We start from the raw sequence: 27,677 nt of genomic DNA on the forward strand, positions 1-27,677 counted from the left end.
ATTTGTGTACAGTCAAAAATAATTTTAAATGGATTTTCAAGATGGTGCCAGAGAGGCAGTAAGTGCAAAGCAAAACTCCTCATAAGAAAGGTAAAGACAGAAAAAAAAATCCTCTTTAAAAAAAAAACATAAAGAAATTAAGAAACATAAGAAATAATAGATACAAGAGAAAATGAGAAGAAAGAATAAAGGGTTGAATCAAGACAGAAGAGAAAATAGGAGAGGATATCCTCAAGGTGAAAGAAAGAAGGAGGCCTACCTCAGGCCCATGCAGGCATCGGTGGCAAGAGAGGAGTCTCGGACCATTTCGTAGATCGAAAATATACCCGGTGGGGTGAGTGACGGTGGAGTTGCAGGAGGGGGCCTGTAGATGGCCGCAAGCAAAGAGATGAGAGCGCAGTTGGGTGACCATGGAGGTTCGACGGAGGCCAGCGAACTCCACAACTGACTTGGGCCTGGAGAAGTGGTGAAAGCAGAGGTGGTGACAACAGGGGAAGCGAATAAAAGGCACTCACCTGGTAGGGACCAGGAGATGGAGGCGGTGATGGATGCAGGAGATGACAGAATGGTGGGCTGCAGCACCAGGGAGGAGTGGGAGCATTGAGAATATCAGAGAGAGGCGTGGGCAGCATTAGCCAGAAGACTTTGGAAGAAGGAGGTAGAGTCAGAAGGGGAGGAGGAGGAAAGAAAGGAACAAAAGAGAAAGGAGGTAAGAAAGTCAAAGGAAAGAGGAGGCAGAGGTCCCTCTACCAGGGACATTATGGACGCTATCCACCAGATGAAAAATACATTAAAAATATTGGTGGCAGGCCAAAATTGTGTTACTTAAAAAGAATGGTTAAGTTAAAAGAATTATTATTACGGAGAGCTAAAAGAAAAGGGGGAGAGACTAAATTGGTGCCAATATTTTGGACATTGGTGCTGAGAAGAGAAGGGGTAGATCATGGGGGAGAAGGGAAGGGGAAAGGATTAATTGGAGATTTAATTTGGATTTCTCTGAGTTGTTACTTCTAGTTTTTTTTAGTCCGTTTAAGTATTGTTTGGAGCACCGTCATCTGAACCAGATGTCTGCAGAAGACCAACAGGAAGGAAGATGAGTATCAGAAGAATAGAAGAAAGGAGGAGGCTTTAGATGGGCAGTGGGGTAATGGATAACACAATTAAGCTTGTAAGTTTTAACATGAATTGGATAAATGGAGAGATAAAGAGAAAAAGAGTTTTGGCACACCTAAAAAGGAAGCAGACAGACAGTGTTTCTACAGAAGACCTACCTTACAAAGCAAAAGCCTATAAAGAAGGGGATGGTGGGCCAGGTGGAGACATCCTCCTTCAGTTCGAAGGTCAGAGGAGTGGCTATCTTAATAGGGAAGAAAATTCCAGTGGTGATCCAGCTGGAAGATTTGTGATGATGCATTGTCAAATGTATTCTAATGGACACTAATGAGGATATACGGTCTGAATTTTGATGACAAACAATTTATTCAAGATATAATCTTGAAGGTAACAGAGAGAATGTCTTGATTCGAGGGGATTTCAATTTTTGCTTGGATCCAATCAAGGATAAGTCAGCAAAGAAATAACAAAAGCAAGGGTAGCAAAGTCCATCCTCGCCTTTATGAAAGAGCTGGAGGCTAAATCCAGGAGAAAGGGATTATTCCTTTTACTTGAAATAACACTATTCCTACACCAGATTGATCTTTTTTTGACATCAGCCCAGTTGGAGAGTAGGATAGTGGAGAACATGTCAGATCATTCACCCTTGACTCTGTTCATCATAATGCTAGATAACCAGGCCATGGCATATAGATGACAACTGAACTCATTAGTTTGAGAAAATTGGAACTTTGTAGCTTTGTTAGAGCTCAGATAGAATTGTTCTGTGAGACAAACTTCCCCTGTACTGATGGTAATTTCCTAATATGTGGCACATTGAAGGCTTATTTAAGGGACTAGATAATTAAACCAAAGATATTAAAAAGGGACACATGAAGGAGATCTATAATTTGGAACAGGAAATCGTCCAAATAGAAAAAGACAATCAAAGAGCGGTTTCAGAAGAAAAATACAGGAACTTAATGAATAAAAAAGCTCAAATATAATACACTGCAAACATATAAGACTGAAAAGTTTATTTTAAGATCTACACAGTTGTGTTACAAGCTGGGGGAGAGGGCCCATAAAGTCTTATCCTGACAGGTGTTGGTGGAAGAGAGGTCTCAAGAACAATCAATGTGATTCAAATGAGGGAAGGCAAGATTTCACATAAACCAAAGAAAATATATAAAACATTTAGAAAGCTGTATAAATCAGAATCTTTTTTTTGTGGGGGGGGGGGGGAGAGAATCCCACTAAAATAGATGATTTCTTGCTTACATTGAAACTACCAACGTTGGATCAGGAAGATTGAGAGGGGCTGAATGCCTCCTTTTCTAGAGAGGAGATTGAAAAATCCTTGGGCTCTTTGCAGGCTGATAAATATCGGGGAAGGATGGAATTTTATGTTCAAAGATTTCTTAATGCCCCTTTTTATGAAGGAGGTGGATCAGGCGGCAGAGACACATACCTTCCCGGAGTCTTTCTCAACAGCAATCATCACGGTGATCCCAAAAAAAGACAGGGACCCACTGAATCCCTCCTCATAGACTCATCTCATTACTGAATGCAGTTTACAAAATTGTAGCAAAAGCATTGGGCAATAGCTTGGCATTATATTTGCCGAAATTAATGAATCCAGATCAAGCTGGATTTGTAGAAAAGAGGCAATCATCAAACATCATAGATATATTGCTTAAAATATTACATCTGGCATAGTCAGAGGTGGATCCAGGAGTGGCCATAGCTCTGGATGCCGAGAAGGCCTTTGATAGATTGGAGTGGAACTTTTTGTTCAAGGTACTAGACAAATTTGGATTGGAACAAACATTTATTAATTGGGTTAGGACACTCTACTATAAACCCCAAGCTTAAGTTATTATAAACAGGCAGATGTCTGCAGTCTTTCCATTGAGTAGGTTCAGTAGACGGCTGTTCATTGTCCCCAGAGATGTTTATACTGGCCATTGAGTTGTGGCCGGAGGTCACTCAGCAGAATCTGTGGGATAAATAGGTTCAAGTTGGGCCAGGTGGAACACAAAATCAACTTATTCACTGATGATGTGTTAGCATATTTGATGGACCTCGGGGGTGGGGTTGCTGACCAGGCTAAGGACCACTCTGGAGGATTATGGGAAGGTCTCGGGGTAGAAGGTAAATCTAAACAAGAGTGAGATCATACCTCTGATGAAGGGGAATTATAGGCAATACCAACAGGGAAGTCAATTCACATGGCCGCAAGAAGGCAATAAATATCTGGGGATTAAAATATCTGACGAAAATTTACGCAACTTCTACAAACTCAATTGTCTCCTTTTGCTCCAGTAGATTGAGGAGGACCTCAGTAGATAGAGAACTCTGCCCATAACTTTGAGGGCAGATTTAAATGTGCTAAAATGAAGACGATGCCAAGGCTACAATATCTATTTCAGTCATTACCCATTCCGTTGCTGCATGGCTTCTTCAAGATGCTTAGCTGATGTGTTAGAAACTTTCTGTGGAACAATAACTTGGCTAAAATCTCCATGGAAAAAGTGACTTGGGATTACAAATTTGGGGGTTTAATATTGCCAGATTTCAAAAAATATTATTGGGCAGCCCAGGCAAGGTCTATCACCTCATTTTTTGAGGAAGGGGATACCCGCTCCTGGGCATAAATTAGACTACATATAGTAGGTGAAAAGATAGCAGGAAAGTTTATATATAAATGGGACACTCTTGTGGGTCGTGCACAAGTGCAGCATAAGAACGGAGAAGGCAGGCTGGGAGCTCATTTAGCACAACTGATATACTTTGAAATTTGTGCTGCGACCTTTAAGGCCATCCGGAGTCCATCCCTCGTGTCCTTTAACTTACGTCACGCTGACGTATGTGCTTGTGCACTTCTGGTCCGTACCAGAAGAGAAGGACCCACAATTCCATCTTTGCCGTGGCTGCCCTGCTGACTGCACGAGACAGGTTCATCACTGCAATTATGTGTGCTGCCACTCAACACCCCTCTCCCTCCCAGAACCAGCGCCGGTGGTCTCACAGTGCATTGTGGGTGAGATCTGCTGCTTCAGTAGCTGACCTCTACGAACTGGCAGCGGGACCTTGACGGGCTCTGACAAGTCAAAGGGTACTAGTTTGAGGCAGTCCAGTGTGAAAAATTCCTCTTTGCCCCCAGTGTCGATAGTAAAAGTAGATGCATTTCTCTGGAGAACCTTGTAGGGCCCCTCATAGGGACAATGAAGGGGTAGGCTGTGCCCACCCCTGCAAACAAACACATAATCACAGGAGTGTTGCGATGGCGGTAGTGGTGCGAGTAATCCCAATTTGTCTGTCAGTCTTTCCAGTATGATGGCGGTGTCGGAGCCTTGGCCTGGTGGTGAAGGGAGGAATTGGCCCAGGACTGCAAGGGGTTTGTTATAGACCAACTCTGCTGAGGAGGTCTTGAGGTCATCCTTTGGCACTGTGCGTATACTGAGGAGGACTATGAGAGTTCATCCACCCAGTTTGGCCTCTCAAGCCTTGCCATCAGTGCCAACTTAAGGTTGAAATGAAAACGCTCAACTAGTCCATTGGACTGAGGGTGGTAGGCCATGGTGCGGTGTATCTGGGTGCCCAGGAGATTGGAGAGTTCATTCCAAAAGGCCAAGGTGAATTGGCATTATATTTGGCATTATATGTGGGATTATGGGAAGGTCTCGGGGTCAGTAGTTACGTGTGCTGGGACTCCAAATTGGGAGACTCAGATGGAGAGGAAAGCTCTGCAACAAATTTTGGTGATGGCATCTGGGATGGGGACAGCCTCTGGCCATCGTGAGAATCTGTCCAATTATGGTGAGCAGGTAGTGCAATCATCAGGAGACTGACAAGTGGCCCACTATGTCGAGGTGGACATGCTGGAACCTGCGAGTCGGTATGTTCAACTGTTGGAGGTGGGGTTTTGTGTGCCGTTGGACCTTCAGTTTGGCAGTGCATGCAGGTTTACACCTATTCACTTCTGCAACCCATGCCAGATGAAACAGGAGGATATCTTCTGTACCGTTGTTTGAATGGAGGGATGGGAAAGGCCATGCAGCATGTCGAAAAATGTTCTTCGCTATTGTGTGTTGGAGTTGGCCATTAGAGACGTCGCGGAGTAAAGTTGCGCCATTGGTGTTCAGCGGGAGTTCTCGGAGCTGCAGACTTGTGATCACCGTCCTGAAACTGTGTCTCGGGATCATCCTGTTGGGGTCGAGCCAGGTCGTGGTACCTGATGTTCTGTGACAGGGCGTGAACAGCCGGCCTGGAGAGTGCTTCAACGTCAACACTGTTTTTGCCCGAGATGTGGCAGATGGAGATAGTTCATTCTAAGACATAAGTGCCACTGCTGGCAGGCTTATCACAGGTCAGAGGATTTGGAGAATACAAATGTCAATGACCGTGAAAGGCTGCCCCTCTAAGAAGTAGCAAAAATGGCAGATGACAAGATAGAGGGCTAGCAGCTCTGTCAAACACGCTGTACTTCAGTTCAGGTACTTGTAGGAGACAGCTGAAAAAGGTGAGGGACTTCCAGGTGTTGTCCACAAACTGTCCAAGGACACCGCCCACTGCTGTGTAGGACGCATCAACCGTAAGGGCTGTGGGCATGCCCATGCATGGGTGGACAAGCATTGTTGTGGCAGCCAGGGCCTACTTGATTTTGTGGAAAGCAGCCTGCACCTCATCAGTCCACTTGACTTCTCTCTTGTTAGAGTCCGATATTAATGCAAAGAGTAGGCACATGTTGCTGGCAGCTGTTGGGATGAATCTGTTGTAGAAATACACTGTGCCCACAAATTCGTTGGTTTGGTGAACTGTCGTATAGCCTTCATCATTTTGGGTAAAGGAGTGGCACCATCCTTGGTGATTCTGTGGCCCAAGAAGTCGATTTCCTCAAGGCCAAACTGGCACTTTGCTGGGTTAATGGTGAGGCCGAACTGGGCGTCAGTCAAAAAGCTGGTGAAGATGTGATATGTGCTCCTCAAGAGTCTTGTTTGCTACCAGGATATTGTCCAGGTAGATGAAGAGGAAAGGCTAGTCTCTGCGGACTGTGTCAATGAGGCGCTGGAAAGTCTGGGCTGTGTTTTTCAGGCCAAACGGCATGCAACAAAACTCAAAAAGGCCAAAAGAGGTGATGATCATGGTCTTTTGGACATGGTCCGGGTGAATGGGGATCTGGTGGTATCCCCGGATCAGGTCAACCTGAGAGGAATGCCCTGTGGGGGATTGCTGTAAAGTCTTGGATGTGGTGGATCAGGTAGCGGTCTGGCATCGTCACATCATTGAGGCATCTGTAGTCTCTGCAGGGTCTCCAGCTGCTGTTGAACTTGGGCACCAAATGGAGATAAAAGGCCCATGGGCTGTCAGAACAGCAAATGATACAGAGTTCTTCCATGTGCTTAAACTCTTCCTCGGTGAGGTTGAGCTTGTCAGGGGCCAGACATCAGTCTCGAGAATGCACTGGTGGGCCCATTTCATTGCTCTTTGGTGCACATCGTGCTTCAGCATGGCGATGGTGAACTGGGGCCGCAGGATGTAGGGATAGCTGGCAAGGAGGCAGCTGTATTGGCCACAGAAAGTCTCCATGGATGCAAGCTGGGTGGTTGGCTCGGTGGATGTGCCAGGTGTATTGTCTGGAAGGTCTCTGAGTGGACCAGTCATTTGCCCTGAGGTCTACCAATAGACAGTGTGCATGCAGGAAATCTGCACTTATAAGTCTTGTCCACGGATGCCAGTATGAATGACCAACTGAAAGTCGTCTCATTGAAAATTACAGGGATGTGCCTCTAAAAGTTTTAATGGCAGTTGTTGGCTGCGCGCAGGTTGGGATTATGAGGTCTCGTGTGTCTCGAGCAACATAGGGGGAATAATGCTTATTTCTGCCCCTGTGTCCATGAGGAATCTGCGGCCCGAGATCCTGTCCCAGACGTGGAGTAGGCTATTTGATCAGCTGCCGCTGTGACCATTAACAGCGCTGGCCCTGTCATTTCCCTGGAACAAGCATGTCTGGCAGCACTTGCGTACTCCTGAGCCCCACCGTTGATGGTAGAAGCAACATTTTGATTCGGGCCATTCAGTTCATGGGTGGGGAGGTTCCTGCTGACGTGTTGAACTGACCTTGGGCATTGGCTTGGGCAGTGGCCTTGTAACATGGTTGACTGTGTCTGCAGGCTCACATTTGGAGGGTGTCTGCCTGTGATGCGACCTTGCGTGGGTCACTGAAATCCACGGTCAGTACCAGCCTAATGTCTTCGGGCATTTGCTCAAGGAATGCCTGCTTGAACAACATGAGCAGGGCTTGTGTCCCTCTGCCAAGGTGAGTATCTCGTCCATGAAGACAGAAGGCCTCCTGACCGATAGGCCATCCAAGTGAAGGAACCTGGCGGCCTTTTTGTGCTGTGATAGTTCTTAAGTGCTAATGAGGAGGTTCTTTAGAGCCATATTTTTACCTTCCTCTGGCAGCACCTGGATGAAGTCAACTCATGAAGCGGCTTCCTGCATTAGTGAGCTGACGATGTAGAAGAATTTTGTCGAATCCAAGATAATCTGTTTGATCTGAAACTGGGCCTCCATTTGGTCGAACCAAGAGCGGGGCCTGTTCATCCAGAAAGTGGGCCGCTTTAAAGCAACGGTGCCTACAGCTGCGGGGTCCATTATGCTGAGTCTTCCGAATGTGGAGCCTTGTTGTGGTCACCAATGTGGTGGGTTGTGCACGAGCGCAGTGAAAAAACTGAGACAGCAGGCTGTGAGCTCGTTTACCATAACTGATTTACTTTGAAGTTGGTGCTGCAGCCTTTAAAGGCCATCCAGAGCCCATCCCTTGTGTCCCAGAACTTATGTCATGCTGATGTAAGCCCATACACGCACTTCCAGTCCGTATCTGAAGAGAAGGACCCACAATACTATCTTTCCCGCAGCTGCCCCGCTGACCGCGCATAACAAGTGGGGCCGGTTCGTCACTGCAATTATGTGTGCCACCATACCATAAAATTAATCTCAAAGAAAATGATAACCCCATATTAAAGCATGTAGTTCAGACTTGGCATAGAATAAATCAATGTATTGGATTGAAAGTGGGGTTATCTCTCAAAACACCCTTGACTCAGAACCCATGGCTCTGGACAATAAGATCCTGGACACCTGGTGCCAGAAAGGGATCAGGTATATCAAGGATTGCTACAAGTGATGGCAGCTCATGCCATTTGAACAATTGAGGAATAAATATGATTTGTCTAATAGAACATTCTTCTGCTATCTGCAACTAAGATCTTTTTTGAAGAACAAATTGGGACCATCTATCACCCTGCCCATGTGTAGTGACATAGATATTCTAATTTGATGGGGGAATGCACATAAGTTTATTTCTATTATGTATTTCATATTCCAAAGTGAGAGCCAGAAGATTGGCTTACACAGGTTGAGGGACAGTTGGGAGGTGGACTTGGGCACAACAATCCATGAGCGGTGCTGGTCATATGTATGTCGGGACAGCATGACAGCAGTTATTAATGCCACGTACAAGTTGGTGCAATACAATTTCCTGCATCTACTATACTTCACACCTCAAAAACTAATAAATCTAAACCAGAAATTTCAGAAATGTGCTTTAGATGTGATGTGGAGAACTTTTATCCATTCAACCTAGGTGTGTACAAAGGTTAGTTCCTTCTGAGAGGACCTGGAGGACATTCTGAAATAAAATTACAAAGGTGGATTTTACACAGGATCCAAAATTGTATCTTCTGGGGATTATTACGGACATATGTTTTAAACTGTTCAAGTATGAAATTCAGTTTGTCAAGGTCACCTTGGCAGTAGCCTAGAAACGTCACGTGGAAGTCCGACTTCCAACAAATATTACATAGTGGAATATGGAAATACAGAGCTGCATTCCCTTGGAATTTAAGGAGGAAATATGACACATTTGTTAGAGTGTAGTACTTTATCTGAAATATATTGGTATGTGAATATCATTATCCTCCTTCGAAACAAGGGTACTGAAACAATCCTTCCCAGCAGAGAAATGACTAGGATCAAGGAAATGGCACGTAGTGCAGACGACATGCTCTCTTAGTCATTTTTTCTTTTTACTCCTTACCTTTGGTACCTTGGTCACCTTAGTTGTTTTTTCCGAGGTTTCTGTCAGGGTCATTAACCCCATCAGTATTTACATTTTTCGTATCTGTATAATTTATATGACTTTATTCTTAGTTGTATCAGGGCAAGGTGGGGGTGGGGTGGGGAGGGAATAAAAACAGACTCTGTATGTTATACGATGTTGGAAGAGATTGCATTTTGTGTTTGAATTTATATGAGTCTGTGAAAATCGAAAATATTAAAAAAAAATTTAAACTACAGCTTTATAGTTCATTCCAAAGATATTTAATTGGTTGCCTTTCCAGTACAGTGTTTTGTTTCTAGTAAAACATGCCAGCCTAAAAATTATGATGATCATTGCATTTTTAGTGCTTCACATGTAAAATCTAATTTCTGATTGGAATATGATTACGATAATTTCTAGGATGAACAGTGTTATCTAGAATTTCAACTGGATAGTTTCAAACATGAAGCTTATTTGTGCCAACATGTTTTCCGTGTCAGACATAAGCTTGATGGTATAATTCCCAGAGTAACTGGGAAATCAGTTTGTGTGGTTGCTCTGAGTCATTAGCCTCTTTCACAGTGCCAACCCTCCAAGGTAGCAGGAAAACTTACCGGGCATGCTGCACTCAACAGCCTTTCCAACTTCACCATGATTTATTTACCTGACTTATCGGCAACCCAGCATTTTAAGGAGGTCCCGCCTCCAGTGGTGGCAATGCAAAAGTAGGTTATGCTTTCACACCACCAGAAGGTGATCAGTGAGTTAATTCGGCCGAGTTCTGACACTTGCCCCCACCAAGTGTCAGAGCCCGGTTGAATTTAACAGGAATTTAACTTGCCCTGTCAGATTGGGATGTTTCACACTGCACAATTACTGGGAATGGACCCGCTAAATTAGCTGGTTAACCCATGCAATATTGACAGTGTGAAAGGGGCTATTGTGAAATGTTAAATCAATTGGAAACATGATTACCTAAATGCACTCCTTCGGGCCTCACATATTCCAATGAAGCTTCTACCTCCAACTCCTGCCACCTTTAGCCAACTCCATCTTCCATATAATCTCCAATATTCCCTTCCAGTGATCTTCCATACCTAAGGTAGCATTTAAATTATTCCTCTCACTCATCAATTCATTCTCTGAGGTCCATCTTGACCTCTAGTTCCAATCATATCCATGATCTGCTATGCTTCTCAAATGCTCATGAACTATTTTTCCCACCAATGAACCATTTTTTTTCCAAATGACAGGCCCATAAACAAAGTAATCACAACAACCTGATGCTGAAAATGTACCACTGCAAAAGGCTCAGAATGTTTGGTGCTATATATTGATCCTTGTACACTTTCCACTTCGGTCTCACCATTGAAGAGTGCATAAAATAAAACTGCAGGTGTATCTTAATTTAATTTAGACATACAACACGGTAACAGGCCCTTTCAGCCCACGAGCCCGTACTGTCACACAATAGCACCCAATCGACCAACAACTCTCGGTACATTTTTGAATGGTGGGAGGAAACTGGAGCACCCAGAGGAAATTCATGCAGACACAGGGAGAACATACAAACTCCTTAAAGACAGTGGGGGATTTGAACCCTGGACCCGATTGCTGGTGCTGGAACAGCATTGTGCTAACTGCTACGCAAACCATGCTAACTTAGGCATTCTAGGCATGGATCTATCCAGGTATTGTTAGGAAGGAAGACATAGCATCGGTGATCAAAGTTGAATCAGAGTCCATAAAAGACATGAGGATTAGCAGGGGTCATCTGAGTGGAACCTAAAGAGGAGGAGGTTTTCACAACCTTGTAATTCAAGGCCACATTTTTAAGGTAACATACATTTCGTTAGAGGATGGTCTGGACTGTGGAACTGAAGAATACTTTGCTGATTTCATGGACGGTGCTAGATAGAAAACAAAATAGTTACATGTAAAATTTAAAGAAACATTATGCATTGGCATTTTTCAGAACAAAACTAGTGGAAAAATGTGCATAAAATAAATGATAAACATCATAATTCAGAGGAGAGAAGCAGATGAAATTACTTCCAGAAACATTGTCTTATCAAAGGACCCAATAAATTTGGCTTTTTTTTATATAGTAAATGAAGTCTTTTGCCAGCCTTGGCTTATTAAAAGCAGTCTCTACAATGAGATGATAAGTAATTACATTAAAGCATGGAGACACAAAAGACTGCAGGTGCAAGGATCTGGAGCAAGAAATAAGTTGCTGGAGGAACCCAGTGGGCTAGACAGCATCTGCCATAACAAAGGGATGCCCAACATTTCGAGATGAGATGCAGCATAAAGACAATAACTTCTTAATACTTACCTAAAGAATGTCTTCTTTAACATAAATTCAGCTTTAGCCAATTACAACCAAAACATCAAAAACCTATTTAAAAAGACAGAAGTTTACATTTTGCAGTTCCTCCGCCTCAAATTTCAACTTCTTTTGACTGCTGTCACTTCCATCCATGTCAAAATAAAGAAAAACACGTCTGCCAACACTGGGTTCCTTGGGCATTTTCTGCAGAATCCAATAGTTGTTAACAAAATAATACAAGATTCACTCTATACTTTGTGTTAGCTCTGGCTCAATAGATAGCACTCTCTCCTCTGAGGTCAAGGGATATGGGTTTATTTGAATATTCTCAACTTACTGGATGAGGGCAATTCCACGTTCAACAAGCACACCGTCATCCAGGACAAAGCAGCCCACTTGATTGCCAGCTCATCCTCTATCCTTAACATTAATTCCCCCTCCTCCTTATCAATGCATTGTGCCGTGAGTACCAACAAAATAAATGCTGATATATTTCTGTCAGGATACTATGTGAATTAAAGTGGAATTACACTGATATTCCTGTATTTGTGCTTTTATAAAATATTTTATTTTTGATTTTCCAAGACTAGCACAAATCTAAAAAAAATACAATTTCAACGAAGATATGTTACATCTAGACCCGTTTCGCCCTGCCCATCCCGTTCCTTTCCCTCCAATTCCATAATATTACAAGGAAAAGATTGTTTTGTACTTCTTTTTTATCCTTATCAGTAGCATATGTCTCTGAAATGTTGTTGAAACTGCCTTTTGATAATTGCTGAAATACATCTCAATCCAATGTGATGAAATGAAGATTAATAATTTATTATCTAAAGTTCACCTTCCTTCTTTAAATTGCCAAGATCATGAAGATTGGGATTCCCCATTTATGGTTAATGAAGTCATTAATGCACTTAATTCTAAGTAAAATGGTAATCTCCAGGTGAAGATGATTTTCCATCAGAAATTTAAAGATTTGTTAATACCTCCACTAATGGAGGTATTGAAACAGGCAATAGAAGTTCATTCTTTACCAGAGTCTTTTTCTAATGCTATAATAACAGTAAAATCCTAAGAAATATAGAGATTTGTTAAAGACTGAATCTTATAGACCAATTTCATTATTAAATGTTGATTATAAAATTGTAACTAAAGTTTCAGAAATAGATTGGCTAAATAATTACCAAATTTTATTTAATTAGATCAATCTGGATTTGTTAAAAATGGTATTCTGCTGATAATATTGCTAAGTTAATTTGTTTAATTTACACTTCTCAATAGAAATCTGACTTAGCATTGCTTTTATTATTAGATGTTGAAATGACATTTTATAGATTAGAGTGGAGTTTTTTTAATTTAAGGTGTTAGAAAAATTTGGGATTGGATCAGTATTTATTATTTGAATTGAAATTTTATACAAAAACCTTTCTGCTAAACTGGTAATAAATGGACAAATATCTTCTGCTTTTTTTTTATTAACTAAATCAACTAGACAAGGATGTCTTTTGTCCCCAGCTTTATTTGTTTTACCTATTGAACCTTTAGCACAAGATATTAATATAAAAGGAATTAAAGTTCATTCTTAAGAATTTAAGATTAATTTATTTGCTGATGATGTTTTGATTTATTTAACAGACCCTGAAAATTCTTTTTGTTCATTGTATATGAGATTAAAGGAAATATGGTGAAATATCAGGTTATAAAATGAATTGCGAAAAAAGTGAAATTATGCCTTTGGTTGAGGGAGATTATAGTCAATGTAAAACAATTATACAATTTAAATGGTCAAATGATGGAATTAAATATTTGGGTATTAAAATTTGAATAATTTATTAAAAATGAATTATTTACCATTATTTATTAAAATTAAAGAGGATTTGAAGAGATAGAATGATTTATCTATAACTTTAATAAGCAGAGTGAATTATATCAAGATGAATATTTTTCCAAGGATTCAATATCTTTTTCAATCCATTCCTTGTAATATGCCTCAAAAAAATGTTTTAAGGATTTAAATTTAATAATTAGGAAATATTTGTGGAAAGGTAAAATGGCAAGAGTATCCTTGGAAAAATTAACTTGGAAATTTGAATTAGGAGGTTTACAGCTTCCACATTTTCAAAATTATTATAAAGCTGCTCAGTTGAAATTCATTAAAGGAATGTTTGATTTAGATAAATCTTTAACATGGGATAATATAGAATTAATTAAAATAGATGAAAAATCTACACTAGAATTTATTTATAAATGGAATACCAAATTATTAATGCCCCACCTATACTGAAACATTTAATTGAATTATGGAATAAAATAGATTATGAGATAGGTGGGAAAGATAAGATCTCATGTATCAAAATAAACTTTATCCTTTTACTATTCATCAATTTTTAAAGATATGGAATCAAGTGGGAATTAAAACAATAGAAGATTGTTTTGAAGCTGGTTATTTTATTTCTTTTCAACGAATGAAAGAAAAAAAATAATGTTCCAAATAATACTTTTTTTGTTAGTATCAAGTTAAAGCTTTTTTAATTGACAAATTAGGTCAAAGTTTAAGAATACCTAGACACACTGAGTTAAAAATTTTACTTACTAAAGGAGGTATTATAAATGTATTTCAGAATGTATAAATTACTTCAAAGGAAAATGCCTAAATCAGCTATTCATAAACCAAGATTAAAGTGGAAAAATGATTTAGGTGGAAAAATACATCAAAATGATTGGAGAATGTTATGTAAAGATAATATGACTAAAATTATTACTGCAAGATATAGAACAATATGATTTTTTATATCAATTATATTTAACACCTAAAAAGTTAAAAAGATTTTAATTTAATTACTTCAGAATTATGTGTTAGATCTCAGAAAGAGATAGGTTCTTTTTTTTCACTCAACTTGACATTGTATTAAGGTTAAGTCATTTTGGAGGTTAAACTTTCATTAGATCAATGTTATTTTTATTACAAAATATTAAAATGTTTCATTTAAAATTAAGGTTAACTATGTATGAAATTGAATTTTTACAGCTGTCTTTAGATGTTCCAAGGAAATGTGTGGCTATTACTTGGAAGTCTGATATGGATTTGGGAATGCAGAGAAAGCATATTGAAATGAGATCTTGTATTCCTCTTGAAAAAATAACTTATAATTTAGATGATAAATATAATTTATTTTTGTAAATATGGAGCCCATATTTATAACAAATTGGTTTTAAAATTTAAGCTCTCAATAGCTCATCCTGATGGTGGCTCTTAGTTTCATATCGGTTGATTTGAACTTATATATTCATTAATAATATCCTTTCTTTCTTAGGGGTATTTTTGGGAGGGAGGTGAGTGGTGGGGAGGGAGCGAGGGAATAGTTTATATATGTATTGTTTTATATAAATAATTCATTATTAATTTAATGTAAATAAATAAAATATTCAAAATAAATTGCTGAAGGATACTTTGTGGATTATGCAGACACCAATGTTGGAGAAATGAACATTTAAGGTGGATGCAAATTAAACACAATCAGCTTATTGAAGTTTATTCAAACTGCTATTTTAATAAGGTAGGTGGAAAGTTACCATTACATTCCTGATTTGAGAGAGGTTTTAGGAGTCAGGAGATAAGTCATTCTACATTGAAATATGATTCTGGCAATTAGAGCATTGATTCATTTGGTATTGTGAATGGAAAATATTGGATCAAAAATACACTTAAATAACACTTAATTAAGGGGCAGGAGGAAATCTTAACCACTGTGTAATATGCCTTAATCCAAGCCAGAATGTAATCAATTCCGATGATTTGTTGGATAATAGAAATCGCATGGCTGTAGATTGAACCTGCTGTGTTAACTGGGTTAGGTGAAGAATACAGAATCAATCTAGTATTCCTCATTTTGGGAACTAAAACAAAGTGGAGATAAAACAGTGTCATTTGTCTTGCATTCTCCCATTGTTAGAATCCATGGAAGAGAGGTCTAGATATTCTGAATGCCCACCACCACCCTCCAACATATGCACACTTAGTCTGAAATTAATTGAAGAGCAAATCAATTCTTAATGCCTCCACCACACAAAACTGCCAATCATTTATGCTGAAGCAAATTCACCACAAAAGTGACCATTACTCAAGGTATATTATAAGAAATACTGATATTGTATATTTCTCCAGTGAAATTCAAAGATAAGGAACATTTTTTGGTGTGCAATAGGAGCATCTTTACCCTGAATCTGTTCACACATTCGAAATCAAATACTGATCGCACATATAAAACATTCACTTCTACAGCACAATCATTCTTTCTGAGAAGCAAAGAAAATAATTACCTGAAATAACATTAGTAGAGACTTTTAGTCAACTTAATTACATAAATAATGCAGAGATGCAATGGATAGGAGTCAAGGAAAGTTTGTATTAAAAGTTTTGAAAATCTGCTGAAGGATATTAGCAAGTCAAGCAGCGTCAGTGCAAGGAAAATAATGCTCAATGTTTCATGTCAGAACCCGTCATTAGGTCAAAGTTCAGATTTATTGTCAAAGTAAATGCATGCCTTCACATGCAACCCTGAGACTCTTTTACCTGCAGGGAAAGTAGAATTTCTGCCTATTGGTAGTGCAAAAAGCTGTACTTGAGGAAAGATAGGTATATCAAACAAAAAAATATAAACAAAGAAAGAAATGCACACAAACTGATTGTGCAATACAGAAAATAAATATTCAATAATCTCTTCTCTCTCTTTGGCTTGGCTTCGCAGATGAAGATTTATGGAGAGGTAAATGTCCACGTCAGCTGCAGGCTCGTTTGTGGCTGACAAGTCCAATGCAGGACAGGCAGACACGGTTGCAGCGGAAAATTGGTTGGTTGGGGTTGGATGTTGGGTTTTTCCTCCTTTGTCTTTTGTCAGTGAGGTGGGCTCTGCGGTCTTCTTCAAAGGAGGTTGCTGCCCGCCGAACTGTGAGGCGCCAAGATGCACGGTTTGAGGCGATATCAGCCCACTGGCGGTAGTCAATGTGGCAGGCACCAAGAGATTTCTTTAGGCAGTCCTTGTACCTCTTCTTTGGTGCACCTCTGTCACGGTGGCCAGTGGAGAGCTCGCCATATAACACGATCTTGGGAAGGCGATGGTCCTCCATTCTGGAGACGTGACCTACCCAGCGCAGTTGGATCTTCAGCAGCATGGATTCGATGCTGTCGGCCTGTGCCATCTCGAGTACTTCGATGTTAGGGATGAAGTCGCTCCAATGAATGTTGAGGATGGAGCGGAGACAACGCTGGTGGAAGCGTTCTAGGAGCCGTAGGTGATGCCGGTAGAGGACCCATGATTCGGAGCTGAACAGGAGTGTGGGTATGACAACGGCTCTGTATACGCTAATCTTTGTGAAGTTTTTCAGTTGGTTGTTTTTCTAGACTCATTTGTGTAGTCTTCCAAAGGCGCTATAAAGAGTCCTTAAATGAGTCTCTGATTGTTTGATGTTTAAAAGTTTGCTTGTGGAGGGGGTCTAGTGAATATAGTGATATGTCTTGTGACACCTATACTGCTTTTCTGATGGCAGCAGTAAGAATAGAGCATGTCCTGGGTTGTGTGGATCTTTGATGATTGCTGCTGTTCTCTGACAGCAGCGTAGATTTTTTTGATGGTGGGGAGAGATGTACTGGGTTGTGTCCACCTTTTGCAGGGCTTTCTGCTCAGAGGTATTGGCGCCCCATTCCAGACCGTGATGCAGCCAGTCAGCACCATTTCCACTACACATTTGTCAAAGCTTGCCAAGCCTTTTGATGTCATACCAAACCTCTGCAAATTCCTGGTTAAACACAGGATTTTTTTGACACCATGGTTAAGTGAAAAAAACACACCAATGTTTGAGAAACTCAGCAGGTCAACTTTATGGGATTGAGCCCTTTAACAAGGTGTGTTTCTGCAAATTCCTGAGTAAGTTGAGAAACTGATGTGCTTTCTTCACGATAACACAAGTGGGTCAGGTCCAGGTAATATTCTCCGAGATAGTGGCTTCCAGAAATTTAAATTTTCACACCCTCTCAAACTCTGATTCCCCAATGATCACTAGATCGTACACCTCTCGTTTTCCCTTCCTAAAGTCCACAATCAGCTCCTTGATTTTGGTGACATTAAATGCAAAGTCTTAATGAAGGATTCCAATCAAAATATTAACCAATCTTTTCTCCCACAGATGCTTCTCGACCAGATGAATCTCCAGCAGATTGTTGTTTTTTCACTCCATCTCTCGGCTTCTGCTGTCTGCCATACAGCTCTTGCATTTTAGATTATTCAGCCATGACATCTATAAATGTAACTTCAAATAAGGAAGTTGGTGATTTTCAGATGAAAATAAAAATGCTATGCAAATTGTCAGATTTTAATGATACTCAAAGATGTAAGAATAACATATCCAACAGATCCAACGTTCTCTAGTTGTCTGGTTCCATACACTTGCACAGTCAAACCCTGCTTTTGAGAATTCGAAGATATATCCAAGTTATAAGATTTAAATGAATCAAGTGGATAAAAACAGAACAAATTTATGAAAACAAGGGAAATAATTATGAGCTCAGGAAGTCATAAAATTAGTTAACTGAAGATGTGAAAAATTATGAAACAGTCAAGTCCAATGTAAAAACATTCTAGTTTAACATGCAAATAGTATGTGTGTTTTGAGCCAGGATTGGCATGGATAAAGAATTCTTCTTTGGCTTGGCTTCGCGGACGAAGATTTATGGAGGGGGTAAAAAGTCCACGTCAGCTGCAGGCTCGTTTGTGGCTGACCAGTCCGATGCGGGACAGGCAGACACGATTGCAGCGGTTGCAGGGGAAAATTGGTTGGTTGGGGTTGGGTGTTGGGTTTTTCCTCCTTTGCCTTTTGTCAGTGAGGTGGGCTCTGCGGTCTTCTTCAAAGGAGGCTGCTGCCCGCCAAACTGTGAGGCGCCAAGATGCACGGTTTGAGGCGTTATCAGCCCACTGGCGGTGGTCAATGTGGCAGGCACCAAGAGATTTCTTTAGGCAGTCCTTGTACCTTTTCTTTGGTGCACCTCTGTCACGGTGGCCAGTGGAGAGCTCGCCATATAATACGATCTTGGGAAGGCGATGGTCCTCCATTCTGGAGACGTGACCCATCCAGCGCAGCTGGATCTTCAGCAGCGTGGACTCGATGCTGTCGACCTCTGCCATCTCGAGTACCTCGACGTTAGGGGTGTGAGCGCTCCAATGGATGTTGAGGATGGAGCGGAGACAACGCTGGTGGAAGCGTTCTAGGAGCCGTAGGTGGTGCCGGTAGAGGACCCATGATTCGGAGCCGAACAGGAGTGTGGGTATGACAACGGCTCTGTATACGCTTATCTTTGTGAGGTTTTTCAGTTGGTTGTTTTTCCAGACTCTTTTGTGTAGTCTTCCAAAGGCGCTATTTGCCTTGGCGAGTCTGTTGTCTATCTCATTGTCGATCCTTGCATCTGATGAAATGGTGCAGCCGAGATAGGTAAACTGGTTGACCGTTTTGAGTTTTGTGTGCCCGATGGAGATGTGGGGGGGCTGGTAGTCATGGTGGGGAGCTGGCTGATGGAGGACCTCAGTTTTCTTCAGGCTGACTTCCAGGCCAAACATTTTGGCAGTTTCCGCAAAGCAGGACGTCAAGCGCTGAAGAGCTGGCTCTGAATGGGCAACTAAAGCGGCATCATCTGCAAAGAGTAGTTCACGGACAAGTTTCTCTTGTGTCTTGGTGTGAGCTTGCAGGCGCCTCAGATTGAAGAGACTGCCATCCGTGCGGTACCGGATGTAAACAGCGTCTTCATTGTTGGGGTCTTTCATGGCTTGGTTCAGCATCATGCTGAAGAAGATTGAAAAGAGGGTTGGTGCGAGAACACAGCCTTGCTTCACGCCATTGTTAATGGAGAAGGGTTCAGAGAGCTCATTGCTGTATCTTACCCGACCTTGTTGGTTTTCGTGCAGTTGGATAATCATGCTGAGGAACTTTGGGGGACATCCGATGCGCTCTAGTATTTGCCAAAGCCCTTTCCTGCTCACGGTGTCGAAGGCTTTGGTGAGGTCAACAAAGGTGATGTAGAGTCCTTTGTTTTGTTCTCTGCACTTTTCTTGGAGCTGTCTGAGGGCAAAGACCATGTCAGTGGTTCCTCTGTTTGCGCGAAAGCCGCACTGTGATTCTGGGAGAATATTCTCAGCGACACTAGGTATTATTCTATTTAGTAGAATCCTAGCGAAGATTTTGCCTGCAATGGAGAGCAACGTGATTCCCCTGTAGTTTGAGCAGTCTGATTTCTCGCCTTTGTTTTTGTACAGGGTGATGATGGTGGCATCACGAAGATCCTGAGGCAGTTTACCTTGGTCCCAACAAAGCTTGAAAAACTCATGCAGTTTGGCATGCAGAGTTTTGCCGCCAGCCTTCCAGACTTCTGGGGGGATTCCATCCATACCTGCTGCTTTGCCACTTTTCAGTTGTTCGATTGCCTTATATGTCTCATCCAGGGTGGGAACCTCATCCAGCTCTAGCCTTAGGGGCTGTTGAGGGAGCTGGAGCAGGGCGGAATCTTGGACTGAGCGGTTGGTACTGAAAAGAGATTGGAAGTGTTCTGACCATCACACTGACCACCGGCTGGTTCGCTGCAAGCTCAACCTTCACTTCAAGCCAAAGCCCAGGAACAATAAAGCCCCCAGAAAGAGGTTCAATGTTGGAAAACTGCAGTCAGACGAAGTGAGAGGAAACTTCCAGGCAAACCTCAAAGCAAAGCTCGACGTTGCAACCCGCCTCACGGACCCGTCCCCTGAAACCCTCTGGGATCAGTTGAAGGCTACCATACTGCAATCCACTGAAGAGGTACTGGGCTTCTCCTCCAGGAAAAACAAGGACTGGTTTGACGAAAACAGCCAGGAAATCCAGGAGCTGCTGGCAAAGAAGCGAGCTGCCCACCAGGCTCACCTTACAAAGCCGTCCTGTCCAGAGAAGAAACAAGCCTTCCGTCGCGCATGCAGCCATCTTCAGCGCAAACTCCGGGAGATCCAAAATGAGTGGTGGACTAGCCTCGCCAAACGAACACAGCTCAGCGCGGACATTGGCGACTTCAGGGGTTTCTACGAGGCTCTAAAGGCTGTGTACGGCCCCTCACCCCAAGTCCAAAGCCCGCTGCGCAGCTCAGACGGCAAAGTCCTCCTCAGCGACAAGATCTCCATAAAGAATTGAATAACAAAAACATTGGAATTGCTGAATGTTTTTTCTATTCTCATTTTCACTTTTTTTTTAAGATCCAACAGAAATGCCAAATTTAAATCACAGCTGCAAAATTAATTTGCTGCTCAAATGCCTAGAAAATAATCATTCATATAATCTATTTAAAAAAGTCACTGAAAGTGAGTTTCCCATCAAACCCCCTCCCCCAAGAATTAATGTTTTAAAAACAAGTTATTTCATATCAAATAGGTTTCCTCTGCTTCTTGGTCAAATAGCCATAAGTAGTTGAATTCAGTGAGGAGGTAGTGATTAGTTAATACTTCATCTGGATTTTAAAAGCTTGATGATTGTAAGAGGATTGAAAGACCAAAAAAATTAAGTTGAATTCAGTTAAAATCTTGGAAAAAGAAAGGTTCCAAGTAAAACATTAAAGACTGCCTTTTATTTCAACAGTGAAAATTGAACAGTTGAAAATTGCAGCCAAGAATATTTACGTGCATCCCGCATTGTGGGACCACCTGCTGCCTTGCAGGTTTTGCCTCTTCAGGCAAAGGCGAGGAGAAGGTAACTCTGACTTCAAATCCCCGGGATCGGCTAGCCCAGCCATCAGTACCTGGAAAGGGCCCCAGCTGTGGGCAAGTAGCACATGTCAGTCTGGCAGCAGGTGCTGGCAGTTGTAACAGAGTGCGGGAAACAGTTTCCCTTGTGGTCTGCAGCAGCAAACTCGGTGGGTGAAGGATCCATAAGGACAACGGCCAGCGAGCACGGTCTTGGAGCCAGGTCCAGTGGCATGGGACCTAGAAGGAGGTGTTTGACCTGAGCAAGCACTCGTCTCCAAGACCTTGCCCCGGCACATGGTGCCTAGGGCTCCATGGAAAACAGAACAAAAGTTCTGTGAGGATGGAAGAGCCACAAGGCAATGTTTTCATCTTCGCTTGTGAAGGGATGGGCCATGAGAGAGCACTGTGGGACAAATAAGAGATGAAACCAAAAAAAAAAAAATCACATTTATTAAGTGCTCCCTAACTTCATTTTACAATTGAATCTACAAGCCAAGTGCTTGTTAGTGCATTGTCTCTATTCTAAAGCACATTTTATGGGATCCAAAAAGCTTTTCAGATGGCCAAAATAGGGCCAATACAAGACACCCCTACCCCCCACGATTTCATCTGGGAATATTAAGAATTTCTTTTAGTGTATTTACAGATAACCAGAATGATTTTTAATTTGGTTCTCACTCAACTCTGCTGTGCATCTTCTCCTTGGCAGGCCACCTAGCCTCAGGGCCCAGGGTCCCACCGGTAATCCGCAGGTGTTGTCGATGTTGGCGAGTGGGTCCCAGATGGCAATACCGGGCAGACAGCGGGTATCCCTCCCTTACTGATACTGAGGCTAGGCAGCAATATCGGGCGGACAGCGGGAGATCCCTCCATACTGATACTAAGGCTAGGCGGCAATACCGGGCGGACAGTGGGGTATCCCTCCCTTAATGATACTAAGGCTAGGCGGCAATACCGGGCGGACAGCGGGAGATCCCTCCCTTACTGATACTGAGGCTAGGCAGCAATACCGGGCGGACAGCGGGAGATCCCTCCCTTACTGATACTGAGGCTAGGCGGCAATACCGGGCGGACAGCGGGAGATCACGCCCTTACTGATACTGAGGCTAGGTGGCAATACCGGGCGGACAGCGGGAGATCCCTCCCTTAATGATACTAAGGATAGGCGGCAATACCGGGCGGACAGCGGGAGATCCCTCCCTTACTGATACTGAGGCTAGGCGGCAATACCGGGCGGACAGCGGGAGATCACGCCCTTACTGATACTGAGGCTAGGCGGCAATACCGGGCGGACAGCGGGAGATCCCTCCCTTACTGATACTGAGGCTAGGCGGCAATACCGGGCGGACAGCGGGAGATCCCTCCCTTACTGATACTGAGGCTAGGTGGCAATACCGGGTGGACAGCGAGAGATCCCTCCCTCCTGACACTAAGCTATGCAGTGACGATGATCTCGGTTGGCATTACTCACCATTATCACTCTAATTTCAACTTCACATTTAAGACTCGGGGGGGGGGGGGTATTTATGAGCCAATGTTTGGGAAAAAAAGTGAATCTTATATGTCATCAAATAATCTCACAAGCAGCTTTTTTTTTGATAAAAATAGTTGAACACACAAGGTGTAGAGGCATAGGTGTCGTAAGACTCACGCCACCATGTTCAAGAACAGCTGCTACCCTCCACCATCAGACTTATCAACAACAACTCAACCAGGGACAAATTTAAACACTCTTTTTTTATTCTCTCTGTATTGCACAGTTTGTTTACAGTAGTTTATTTTGCATTACCAATAAGTGAAGATTCTGCCTGGCAGACAGAAGAAAGAATCTCAGGGTTGTTTCTGATGTCATGTATGTATGCTGACAATAAATTTTAAATAAATCTGAGTAGCTCCACGCTGCTGAAGATCCAGCTGCGCTGGGTGGGTCACGTCTCCAGAATGGAGGACCATCGCCTTCCCAAGATCGTGTTATATGGCGAGCTCTCCACTGGCCATCGTGTCAGAGGTGCACCAAAGAATAGGTACAAGGACTGCCTAAAGAAATCTCTTGGTGCCTGCCACATTGACCACCGCCAGTGGGCTGATATCGCCTCAAACCGTGCATCTTGGCGCCTCACAGTTCGGCGGGCAGCAACCTCCTTTGAAGAAGACCGCAGAGCCCACCTCACTGACAAAAGGCAAAGGAGGAAAAACCCAACACCCAACCCCAACCCAACAATTTTCCCCTGCAACCGCTGCAACCGTGTCTGCCTGTCCTGCATCAGACTTGTCAGCCACAAACGAGCCTGCAGCTGACGTGGACATTTACCCCCTCCATAAATCTTCGTCCGCGAAGCCAAGTCAAAGAAGATTGTCCATTAATATATGGGTCATTAAAGAGGCAGCACACCATATCACTGATTAGCACTACATTTATCAATCTTGCCAAACAGCGGCACTTACTCAATTGGAGAGAATTTCAAAATGCTACTTGCTGCCACGCTCAGTTTTCATCATTCATTTCTTTCTGGAGGCTGAATGACTAAATTGCTTTCACAATAAACCCATATTAAATTGGGAGACCTTTAGCAATACTGTGTCAGGACTTGATTAAAAATACCATATTCCTTTCACAATTTCTATGGAAAACTTCACTTAAAGACTGCCATGTTACTGTACCTCCAGTAGTTACTGGGAGTAGTAGACACAGTGTCTACAAAAAGAGGGAGAAAGATTGACATGCGGCCAGGCAGAACATTACCAGCAGATGTCAGCATGGGAATGCCAGATTATGAAGAATTGCCACGAGCTCCACTCTTTGTAATTGGTAGAAATCATCCATTACCAGCTAAGCCAGAAAAAAAGAAAAGGAAAGGAAAAAGCAAAGGAAAGCAGATGCAACATCAGAGGATAACAGCCTGCTCTTAAACCCAATTCTCCCTGACAGAAAATTGCCCAGTTCTGGGAAACATTCTCCCCTATCAGACTATGCGAGTGCTTACCATCTATTACTGAGGATTCAAGACATTATTTGCCTCATTCTGTTAAAACACCTTCCTTTGAAAAACACCACTAATTTCATTTCTACAAAATGTTTTTTTTATTTGGAAGAGGCCAGAAGATTTGTTTTCCACAATTCTCATGTCATTCCATTGGACAATTGGCACACACAGCTAGCAAACACTACAATTTGCTGGAGACAGGTTGAAAGGCACTTTCTTTTGAATCTGAGTGCCTTCATGGCAGCTAAGCTTTAATGGCAACATTTGGACACTTCATAAAATGCATGTATTCCGAATAAATTAATTAATTAGCATTCCCTGGAAGATCTAATGGCCAAAAAGGAAGTTGTTATATTTATGTAGTTGGGCTCCACGGAATGCAGATGGAACTGTCTCACCCGTCACCTCCCTGTGCTGGAGAGGATGCATTCCTGGTTCAGCATCAAAACTTAGATGAACTGTAGGGGAATCCCTTCATTTCCATTACTAGGTTATTTAGGAAGGCTGACCATTTTTCCCTCATTTGGTTGTCTGAATCACCTTGCTGACAAAACTATCTCAAGAACAGTGGGCGCATGTTTGGGAATAGAGCTGCAATTTTATCATCTGAAGAGAGTCCAATTGATGTGCTTCTGCCCAATCCATGCCACAGTGATAGTCCTTCTTCTTCTACCAGAGGGGAAGCAGAAAATTAGAAACTTTTGAACTTCTAGAGGCCTCTTCAATTATACAAAAACATGCTGGACCGACCTATATAAATCTACTACACCATCAATCTAACTCTTCCCTCTCTCATAGCTCATAACCCTAATTTTTTCTTTCATCCACGTGTCCATCTAAGACTCTTAAATGTCCCTCTTGATTCAGCCTTTACACCTACTCCTGGCAGTGAGTTCAACTTTTCTCCACTCACCTTAATGGATGTCATCTGGTATTGGCCATTAATGTCCTGGGAAAATGGTGCTGGTTGTTCACTCTATCTACGCATCTACGTAATCTTAAACACTTTATTAAGTTGCCTCTCAATCTTCATCACTTGGAAGAGAAAAGCCCTGCTCACTCACTCAACATTCCTTATAAGACATGTTCTCTAATCCAGGCAGTAGCCAGGCAAATCTCCACTGCACCCACTCTAAATATGTCAAAAATTATACTGAGTAATTAAAATAAAATGAAATAAAATAAATCAGTGCTGAACAAGAAACAATATAATATAAAAACATATAAGATATTATTATATATGAAGGGATATTATTATCCCTTCATATATAAACTGGGATATAAATAGCTTAATAATCCTGTAGCATCTGAAATGCTGCTTTTTTTGCTTCTGCTTCATTTACTTATATTTTAATATTAATTTTCATTTCAATATTTTTATTAATTTAATCATATCTTATCTTTGGCTTGGCTTCGCGGACGAAGATTTATGGAGGGGGTAAAAGTCCACGTCAGCTGCAGGCTCGTTTGTGGCTGACAAGTCAGATGCGGGACAGGCAGACACGGTTGCAGCGGCTGCAGGGGAAAATTGGTTGGTTGGGGTTGGGTGTTGGGTTTTTCCTCCTTTGCCCTTTGTCAGTGAGGTGGGCTCTGCAGTCTTCTTCAAAGGAGGTTGCTGCCCGCCAAACTGTGAGGCGCCAAGATGCACGGTTTGAGGCGATGTCAGCCCACTGGCGGTGGTCAATGTGGCAGGCACCAAGAGATTTCTTTAGGCAGTCCTTGTATCTTTTCTTTGGTGCACCTCTGTCACGGTGGCCAGTGGAGAGCTCGCCATATAACACGATCTTGGGAAGGCGATGGTCCTCCATTCTGGAGACGTGACCCACCCAGCGCAGCTGGATCTTCAGCAGCGTGGACTTGATACTGTCGACCTCTGCCATCTCGAGTACTTCGATGTTAGGGATGAAAGCGCTCCAATGGATGTTGAGGATGGAGCGGAGATAACGCTGGTGGAAGCGTTCAAGGAGCCTTAGGTGATGCCGGTAGAGGACCCATGATTCGGAGCCGAACAGGAGTGTGGGTATGACAACGGCTCTGTATACGCTTATCTTTGTGAGGTTTTTCAGTTGGTTGTTTTTCCAGACTCTTTTGTGTAGTCTTCCAAAGGCGCTATTTGCCTTGGCGAGTCTGTTGTCTATCTCGTTGTCGATCCTTGCATCTGATGAAATGGTGCAGCCGAGATAAGTAACAGGTGTGCCCGATGGAGATGTGGGGGGGGCTGGTAGTCATGGTAGGGAGGTGGCTGATGGAGGTCCTCAGTTTTCTTCAGGCTGACTTCCAGGCCAAACATTTTGGCAGTTTCCACAAAGCAGGACGTCAAGCGCTGAAGAGCTGGCTCTGAATGGGCAACTAAAGCGGCATCGTCTGCAAAGAGTAGTTCACGGACAAGTTTCTCTTGTGTCTTGGTGTGAGCTTGAAGGCGCCTCAGATTGAAGAGACTGCCATCCGTGCGGTACCGGATGTAAACAGCATCTTCATTGTTGAGGTCTTTCATGGCTTGGTTCAGCATCATGGTGAAGAAGATTGAAAAGAGGGTTGGTGCAAGATCACAGCCTTGCTTCACGCCATTGTTAATGGAGAAGGGTTCAGAGAGCTCATTGCTGTATCTGACCCGACCTTGTTGGTTTTCGTGCAGTTGGATAATCATGTTGAGGAACTTTGGGGGACATCCGATGCGCTCTAGTATTTGCCAAAGCCCTTTCCTGCTCATATAATCATATAAGTGTTGCATAAGTACATAAGAATAAAATAGAATATTAACAAATCTTATATAGTAATACAAATGGTATTGTAACTTGTTATGTGACAAAAATAATTTTCTTCAGTTTTGTTTTTATTCCATTTATCCATTTCTTTATTAGCTCACAGAAATGTGTGCCAGTAATTCCTGAAGTATTTCGTTGTTGCCTGTAATGCCTTTTGTATCCTCCAGGTGGTACTATGTAGCTATTTAGGAAGCGTGCAGCAACGTGCCAACAGCAGTTAAAAATGAGCAGAATGTTCAGTTTCTTTATGCTGCTGCAATGTGCATAATTGCAGCGATTATTTGATTATACATGTCCATCTAAAAAATAAACAAGTACACAAGTTCCTCTTCATTAGTTAGGAAGGCACAGCAGTGTGTGCCTACACTTCCTAAGGATGTTGAGACCTCTATCATTTTTTAATTTTTTTTATTTTTCACACCGTGAACCATATTAACCAAAATACACACAAACATTTCCCTCTTGAATATACAGTGTCATTTTCTCCCCCTTTTCCCCCCCTCCCTTCCCTCCCTCCTTCCCACCCCCCTCCAAACCCATTAAACGTTCAACATATACAATACAATAAACCCATTAAACAATGTCATCACGCAATGAAAATAAACAAGAAAATTGTATCATCTCATTCTATCATTTTAGGGGGTGGAGGTC

General features: G+C 42.3%; 1 protein-coding gene across 4 annotated transcripts in view; it reads right to left on the minus strand.

Moving 5' to 3' along the window:
- Nucleotides 1–27,677, minus strand: part of rnf212 (ring finger protein 212) — a 166,484-nt gene that overhangs the window by 75,179 nt on the left and 63,628 nt on the right. For all 4 annotated transcript variants that reach the window (XM_069923680.1, XM_069923678.1, XM_069923681.1 and 1 more), the window contains one exon: nt 11,046–11,109. In XM_069923680.1, coding sequence (XP_069779781.1) covers nt 11,046–11,109 — 64 coding nt within the window. The remainder of the gene's footprint in view (nt 1–11,045; nt 11,110–27,677) is intronic.

The sequence above is a fragment of the Narcine bancroftii genome, chromosome 3 (assembly GCF_036971445.1).
Source record: "Narcine bancroftii isolate sNarBan1 chromosome 3, sNarBan1.hap1, whole genome shotgun sequence".
Lineage (NCBI taxonomy): Eukaryota > Metazoa > Chordata > Chondrichthyes > Torpediniformes > Narcinidae > Narcine > Narcine bancroftii.